The 7912-nt window shown below is 35.8% G+C and overlaps 1 protein-coding gene across 1 annotated transcript; it reads right to left on the bottom strand.

The window, feature by feature from the left end:
• Positions 1-577: 577 nt before the first annotated feature.
• LOC142357666 (MFS-type transporter SLC18B1-like) lies at positions 578-6652 on the bottom strand. The gene is made up of 3 exons (XM_075409219.1): positions 6631-6652; positions 4319-4616; positions 578-1616 (listed from the first exon to the last, which is right to left on the bottom strand). Exons 1-3 carry the CDS (start codon positions 6650-6652, stop codon positions 578-580), a joined length of 1359 nt encoding a protein of 452 aa, XP_075265334.1.
• Positions 6653-7912: the final 1260 nt, after the last annotated feature.

Raw genomic sequence — 7912 nt, 5'->3', positions numbered from 1 at the left:
GATAGTGTCATATCAAGTCCTAGGGGCCGTTGAGGCATGGTCAAATGAAATAGCTTTTGTTTTTTATAATTGTATTTATTTGGTGAACATACATTCAAACCAAATCAGACCATCCAGAAGCGCAATGCTTTTCAAGGGAGGCCTGGACTCCATTTTTCCCCACATCTCAGACTGTTCTTTTAGTGAGCATGAATGCTCTTTTTTTGGTGACTATGGCCACTTTTTTTTGCGTCACAAACTTTCACGTGGTACCATCATTGCAGCCAACATTGGTCAGGCTATGGTCAACCTGGAGCTATGGTTAAGTAAGAGCTCATCCTTACACAGAATTTTTAAATTGTTTTTTAAATCACAAAAGTCCTATTATGCTTTGTCATCGTTCTGATGATTTTAACAGTAAGGAAAATATTGGGTGTATTTTGGGAGTTTTGGCACATTGGATGTTTTGGCGTTGCATACTTTGTCCTGAGACCACTAGTTCGACTTGGGATTTCAATAGAACTGATTTTTCATTTCATTGACTTCCCCAACCATGTTATGAAAACTGCACTTTTTATTAAGTTTATTAACCTGATATTTAAAAGGCAGGCATCTGGTCATATGATTTGTACACACTTGAAAAAATAGATTCTGCTCTTGATTTGCGCGAGAAAACGCTTCCGGTGCGCGAACTTTTAAAGTGTGAACCAGCCGAAGTTGCGAGACTTTCGCCCAGCTCAAACTGCTCCGAAACTTCTTTTCCGGACTCATCAAAATCGATGTAACCTAAAACTTGATAGTAAATTTTCCTAATATAGCACTCAAAGTACAAATAGGCAATTTGCCACGTGGCCATTCCTGCCAAAATGCATGAATAAATTAAGCAAGTGTTGTAAAATTGAAATTCGTCGTTTATGTACCCTCCGAATACGAAAGCCCCCATTGCCCGGCTTGAGGCAGCCATCAAATTGTAACAGGACGCTCCGAGAGTTTTGATTTCGCCCGGGTTCTTGAAACCTTCTTTCAGGGCAATTTGTTCAACCAGTAAATAGTGCGGGTTGAATATGGACGATACAGAAACCCCAAATACGAATAGCATCGGTAATACAAAGGCCAGATCTTCAAGGCTGCTCGCCAAATTGGGTAAATAAAAACAAAAAAGAGCGACTGAGACAAAAATTTGCCCAGAGATTAGAAGGAAAATTCCGAACCCGTGTCGAACTAAAAACCCAAACACGGGCGCAGCTAAAACGTAAGCGACTGAGAAGGGTAAAAACGCGTAGCCGGTGTTGTTCTTCGAAACTCCCAAATTTTGCTGTAAATACGTTGAAAAAGAGCTGTCGCGGAAACCCATTGTTGAGAATAACATCATTTCTGGAATAATAAATAGCAAAATTCGCGGCTTGACAAAGAATCGTAGGAATTCCGTGTTGCTGATTTTGGTTTTGGTCGCAACTACAAGAGGGTTATTCACTTTTGAGGGTACAAAAAAGAATGCGCAAATACACGTAATACCCTCGGCAATTCCTGTCATTATAAAGGGTGCTTCGTAGCCCAGAAGAGGTAGAACTACACTGCCCAAGAGGGGTCCAGCTAGCAAGCCCAGACCAAATGAGAAATGGATGATTGCTGTGACTGTGCTACAAACAGGAACTGTTTTGTGATAAGCCTGACCTTGGCGCGCTAAACTTGTTGCCACGGAAAAATCTATGCTGCGATCACAGATAAAATTAGGTGCAAATGTTTGCCTTTTTTTAGCATTTGCCATTTACAATATTTTGTACCAACTCGTTTACAAATTACTTTAAATTCAAAAAACCTTTCAAGATTCAAAGTCATAATATTCGGTATACATATTAAAAAGAAAACATTTAGTGATAATGCGCTCCCTATTGACTGCGAAAAGTTTGTTTAGCATCACTTTTCAGTGATTTCTTCAAAAACAAACAATGAGAGACAGCAGTTTTTTTAAATTCCATGATTTTCAAAAACGAGTTTTAAACAGGAAGGATGTCCGAAGCCCTGTAATTCAAAGCGCTGCTTATCTCATGGTCAGATTATGAGCCTTAATTTAGAAAACAGAAATCTAAGTGACATAAAATAGAAAAATTTTCTTTTAATTAAAACCTGCAGAACTAGCGACAGACTAAAACATACAGAACAATTGATAAAGGATTGAAATTTGAAACGTGAAAATTCTAGATAAGCTACCATTTTTTGACAAAACATAAAACTTTTTTCAGTCTTTTGGTAAACTTACAAAATCCTGATAATTTAATTGGCTGATTAAGATTGAAATGGTCAATTGTCAATTTAAGGTTCAACAAAAATTTACAAAACTCCTAAATTTGGAATTTTTGGGACTTTCACTTTTTCAGATAACGTTCCTTTAAATTCATTTGCATTGTTAGCAAAAACGTGTTTTTGTAACTTCAAGACTTTCTGGAGAAAATAAACAGTTTGTTCGAACAGTTAGTTAGTTTTTATTCAGTTAATTTTATTGAACTCATGCTGATTTGCTGATATGATTATGATAGTTAAATTTTATTGATACTGCTGTTTCTGCTAATCAAACATCACGTTCATGCTTAAAAACTTCTAACTGAAGTTCTGAATCAGCGATCAAAATTTTGGCTCAAATGGAAATAGTATAAAAAAATTATTATTATTAGTTATAAAAATTATTATAAAAATTATTATTATATAAAAAAGATTATTATTTTTGAAAGTATCTTGAATGAATGTAATTATAGTTTTTTAATTGGCGAAAATTAAGTTTTGCAGCGCTAAGTTAACATTGTTTTATATCCTAATTGTCTGAAAAGATAATTTTTGATTAAAATCAGGATAAAAACCATTTTTTGTTTGCACTTGTTTTTTAGAGCATTTTAGATGTTATGTCGTTTGAGATCTTTTAACCTAGAAACGTTTGGGTTTGAGAAAAATGCACTGTTCATTACTTTTTAGTAAAGTCAAAGGCGTCCATTTTTTTGAAAATCATACGAGTAGTCAAAAACAATGCCATATAAGCCATTAGAAAACTTTGACAACAGTTTCACAATTGCGCGATAGGAAAGAAAAACTTCACGTGAGCTCTACTTAACAAGCATGCATTTCGATATCTTTTTTTGGGTAACCTGTTTGCTATTTTCAATTTATACTGATTTCTTTTTGTCTGAATTTGTCTAATTGTTTTTTCGATGAACTGTGTAAGCGCTGTTTTTTTTCGTGCTATATCAATTCTCCTATAGTTTAGCTCCACCGCTGCTGGTCTCATCAAATCCGGAATGAAAAAAGAAAAGAACCACCAAAATGGTAATGCGAAATCTCCAAAAGAGTCAGTATTCAACTTCACTTGATAATATTTTCCGGCAACTTGTTTGCTATACTGTACTCATATTGTTTTTTTGTCTGGTTTTGTCGTTTTATTTGTTTCGAAGAACTGTGTAATTGGATTTTTTTGCCGTACTATATCATTACTTCTATAGTTTGCTTCAGTAAATCCGCCACTCTTGGTTCTAATATCGGAATGAAAAAAGAGGTGAGATTAACCACAAAATCATAGTGGAAAATCTCGAAAAAATCGGTTTTTAACCAGACTTATTTAGATTTTCCATCAGTTGTTTAAATATTTCAGTTCGATCAACCGCCGAATGTAGCCAGGTAGCCAGGCAAAAATATATAGAAGAATTCAAAATCTTGCAAGAAAGTTGCAAGATGTATTCATAATCTTGCCAGATACTTGCAAGCTGAATTCAAAATTTTGCAAGATTCTTGCAATATGATTCAAATCTTGCAATAATCTTGCAAGAAGATTGCAAGTAGTATGCTTTCCTTCCAAGATTGCTTGCAAGATTTTGAATTCTTCGATCACTAGGGATGAAACAAATGCCAAAATTAGTTTACCTTAAAATTCATCGATCCTATGAAAATTGATTTAGACAAAAGCATTACCATAAAAGTTTCCTCGAAAAGTACAACGAGTTGCGTTTTTCAAATTACACTGTTTTAATTTCAGAGCAGAAGCCAGGTCAAGGTGCCTGCCAGCTTCGATTAGACAGACTTGGGTTGCGCACAGAGGGTAAGCGTGACCCAGCGACATCGTCAACTCAGCAACTGGGTTTGTACTCAATTGGGTCTGGTACCCCCTATGCGTGTCTGATTAAATAAAAAATTGTTCTAAATGGTCTGATACTATCTTATACGCAACTCTACTGGATTTCATCAGACCTGGCTTTGATCGCGCACCCCAACCGGGGAATTCAGCTTTTAAACCTAAAGCTGAAACAAAGGAAAACTGATGTCTTTTCAATTTCCTAGCTTAGGAATTTCAAAACAGTTCCTTGATTTGTCGGGAAACATCCTGGCAGTTAAAGGAACCACCGTATTCTGTATAAGCGAAGTTCCAACTCCGTTTACAGATCTGCACGCCAAACAGATTATAAAAAATGTTTGAGCGTCATCACACGAAGCAGACCATCCAAATAAGGCAATAGACACGGACACCCATAACATCCCAATTAGGTTGAAAAACTTCAAGTTACTAGGAGAGACTAAACTGGCAATGAAGAAAGCCGAAACGAGACTGCTAATGTCTGGCGAAGCTGTGACCCATCCGATTTGTATTTGCGTCAGACCTGAAAATCAAGTTATGGTTACCAAACTGATTATCCGGATTTTTCAACAAGCTGCGTATAAAAATGTTTTCTAGTTAATTTTATTTCAAGCTGTTTTTTTAGGATTCAGAGATGCAATGCCAGTCAGAACTTAAGCAGCGGAACTTGTGCAAAGTAAGATTGGATAACTATAATACTTCCAGAATTTAGATAACTGTTTCTAATTTAGGCTCAGTTGTTATGTATCGCGCACGTTTGTGGGCTAAAAAGAATGCAAACCGATGGTTCCCTTTTCTTTTGTCCTCTCCTCTCGTTCATACGACACTTAGTCCAGAAGGGGATTACTCGAACCGGTTTTGGCAACGTCTATATTCCCGCTGTTCGAGTGATCTTGATATTAAAAATAAGCATCGCTGCTTTTGGTTATATTGAGTTGTATTTTGTCCATTTAAGTCGGCATTTGGAAATCGCAAAATCATGACAGACAGTACGAGAACAAAGCTGATTAACCATGTTTTGAAGTTACCAAGTTTAAACATCGAGAATATGACTTAAATCAAAACTTCAAATTTTCACTCTGAGCTGTAAGTAACTGTAAGTAACTTTTTGATACCGTAGTATATTTCATTCATCCGAATGAATTGATTTTTGTTTTGTTCATGGCTCTTTTCTTGCAAATACAAATTTGTTGAAACAATTCTCGCTGATGTAAACGGTCATACGGTGAGTAGAAATTGCAGAGATTATTTATTTATTATTATGTAGCAATAGTAGGCCATTGACAATTTGACATTAAATTTCTTAACTTTTTTCAATTAGTCATCAGTGTGGAAAAAATTGCTGCCACAACATTTAAAATACTTGATATTGAAGAAAAACACCAAAATAAAACAGACCAGATCTTGCTAATTCGACTTAATCGACAAAAAATTCTTTTGAAAAGTTTTCCAGTTTTTAAAAAATGTTTTGGTTAATTTTTTTGTACAATTCTAATTAAACGACCGATTTCTGGTATTGTAAAAAGAATTTTTACGTGGCTTTTTCGATTTCTGGTCAGTATATTAATAGTTTAAATTTATTTTTTGCGAGGCATTCAAGATACCGATAATCTCTGTCTATGCCCCATTTGCAATATGTTTATGTCAGGATGAAGAAAATCACTAACGGTGAAAATTGTTCAAATCTCGAAGAAAATGCAAACATCTCGATGCTATATCTCTACAGGCACGATTAATATTTAAAAACACTTTCTTTGGTATCTGAAAAAAAGCTAAAAAAGCCTTTTGAGAGAATTGCAATAAAATTGGAGCGGGATCCATGTCAATAATTAAAAAAATCGTATTCAATACGAGACAACGAAATGCAAAAATATAAGTTGGGAAATACTATCCCTCTTCTATATTTTTCGCCCGATTCGTACGAATTCACAAAAACAGATATTTGTGGTAGCGAATTGAAGAGAATTTTTTTTGGGGCTCTTTTCAAATAATATTTTATTCTCAATATGAGTAAATATCAAAGAATTTAGGAGTTTTTTTCTGTCTTGAGCTTTAAGGTTCTAGACCTGCTCCGAAAATAAATTGAAAAAGGAAAAGTGTCAATTCGAAAACTAAACAATAAAGGTATTTAGTCATTATATGCATTGGTTGGCAACAAAACTAAATGCCTGAATTTATTTAGCTAGGTTGCATGCAAGTTCTCAGTATAGTAAAAATAGAAATTTTCAGTTAACGAAAATCCAATGAAACAATTAAAAACAAAATTATCAATTTTTGAAACCAACTTTGAAAACAGAAAACGATTTCAATTTTAATCAAATTTTTGCGATCAGATTACATTCAGAGTTTTGTATTTCTGCTTTTTACAAATATTCCATTGACGTCTTTCATGCACAAATTAAAGAAAATATGGAACTGATGCTCAAAACGACAGAGAGATTGTTTGTTCACTCTGTCTGTAAAGGAAATACATTCGTTCACGATATAAACAAATCCAAGAGTTGCTTCCGTTATGCGTGATTAAACTTTGAACAAACCTTCTTTCTTAAATTGTATCATTCTTATTCTTCATTCTCCGATTTGCAGCGCTAACGCTCAGTCTAATTTAATTCTTGCAAACGTTTCTCATTTGAGCTCAGTAGTTTCGACTAGAGTCAATCGCACCGCGATTGCCCATTCTAGAAAATAACCATTTGAACTTAACGACTAAACTTGCCATTCGCGGCGCAAGTGCCTATCTCAACTTGTACGAGAGCATTTGCAATTCAATTGATTATACTCATTGTGTATGAGTATAACATGGCGCAGTCAGCAGCGGACTCAAAGAAAACACCACTCCACATAGAAGCATTTTGGGAGAAACCGACAGCAACACCTCCTCTGACGTGGGACAAATGGACGCAGCAATGGAAACTGGCTCTACTTGCTAAGGAAGGGATACAATTAGACACCCTGTTAAATGATTCCCCTGCAACGTTGACTTACCCGCCTGAACCTACCTACGAAGAACCGGTAGAAAACCACACACAGGCAACGGAAAGAGATCGTAAAGTTCGAAATCAGCAATTGAAAGTAAACTGGCAAAACCGTTGTAAAAAGGTTGAAGAAATTGGGATTCTCTGTGGAGACAAACCGTGGGGAATTTGTGAGCAGAAGACGATATCGTTGCTATATCTGAGCATTGGTACAGAGGGACGGCGGATTTTCAAGAGTAAATACCCTCAATTTCAGATAGAGAAACAACCTTTTAAAGACTTGTGGCAGGCAATGGAGGACTCATTCACAAAGGTTCGTAATATAACTTACGATCGCTTCGTTTTCTACTCGTGTAAGCAGCAAAAAGGAGAGTCGGTGGAAATTTCTATGGTCGTCTCATAGAATTGGCGGAAAATTGCAATCTTGGAAGTGAAAAACTACGCTGATTCGTGATGCATTCATATTAAATATGCATGATCACGAGACTCAAAAAGAATTGTTGAAGGAAACAGTAGAACCACCAAAAGCATTGGAGATAGCCATACAAATGGAAATGGGAGCGCAGAATCAGCAGAAAATAAACCAAAACTTGATGTCAGGTACTACTTCTGTGAATTTCATTAATAGTAACCCAGTACGCAATCGCAACGCGAATGGATCTTCAACAAAACGAGACTTCACACGCTACCCAACTGTCCCTCAAAATTATCAATATACGAGTGTTTGTATGAATTGTGGTCTCCGTTGGAGTCACAATCATAAGCAGATTTGTCCCGCGAATGGTAAGAAATGCAATAATTGTGGTATTATGGGTCATTTCGCTAGAAAATGCCGCAAACCGAA

The sequence above is a fragment of the Convolutriloba macropyga genome, unplaced genomic scaffold, assembly GCF_964194025.1.
Source record: "Convolutriloba macropyga unplaced genomic scaffold, txConMacr16.3 SCAFFOLD_2517, whole genome shotgun sequence".
NCBI classification, from domain to species: Eukaryota; Metazoa; Xenacoelomorpha; order Acoela; family Convolutidae; genus Convolutriloba; species Convolutriloba macropyga.
This window is presented reverse-complemented; position numbering and strand designations above follow the sequence as displayed.

Excerpts from the sequence above, each read along its gene's own strand:
- LOC142357666 (XM_075409219.1), bottom strand. The coding sequence starts at position 6,652 with ATGATACAATTTAAGAAAGAAG. Across the intron at positions 4,617-6,630 it reads GATACAATTTAAGAAAGAAG|GTCTGACGCAAATACAAATC; the intron begins GTTTGTTCAAAG and ends CTTGATTTTCAG. Across the intron at positions 1,617-4,318 it reads TTTCCCGACAAATCAAGGAA|AGTCACAGCAATCATCCATT; the intron begins CTGTTTTGAAAT and ends TGTTTGTAGCAC.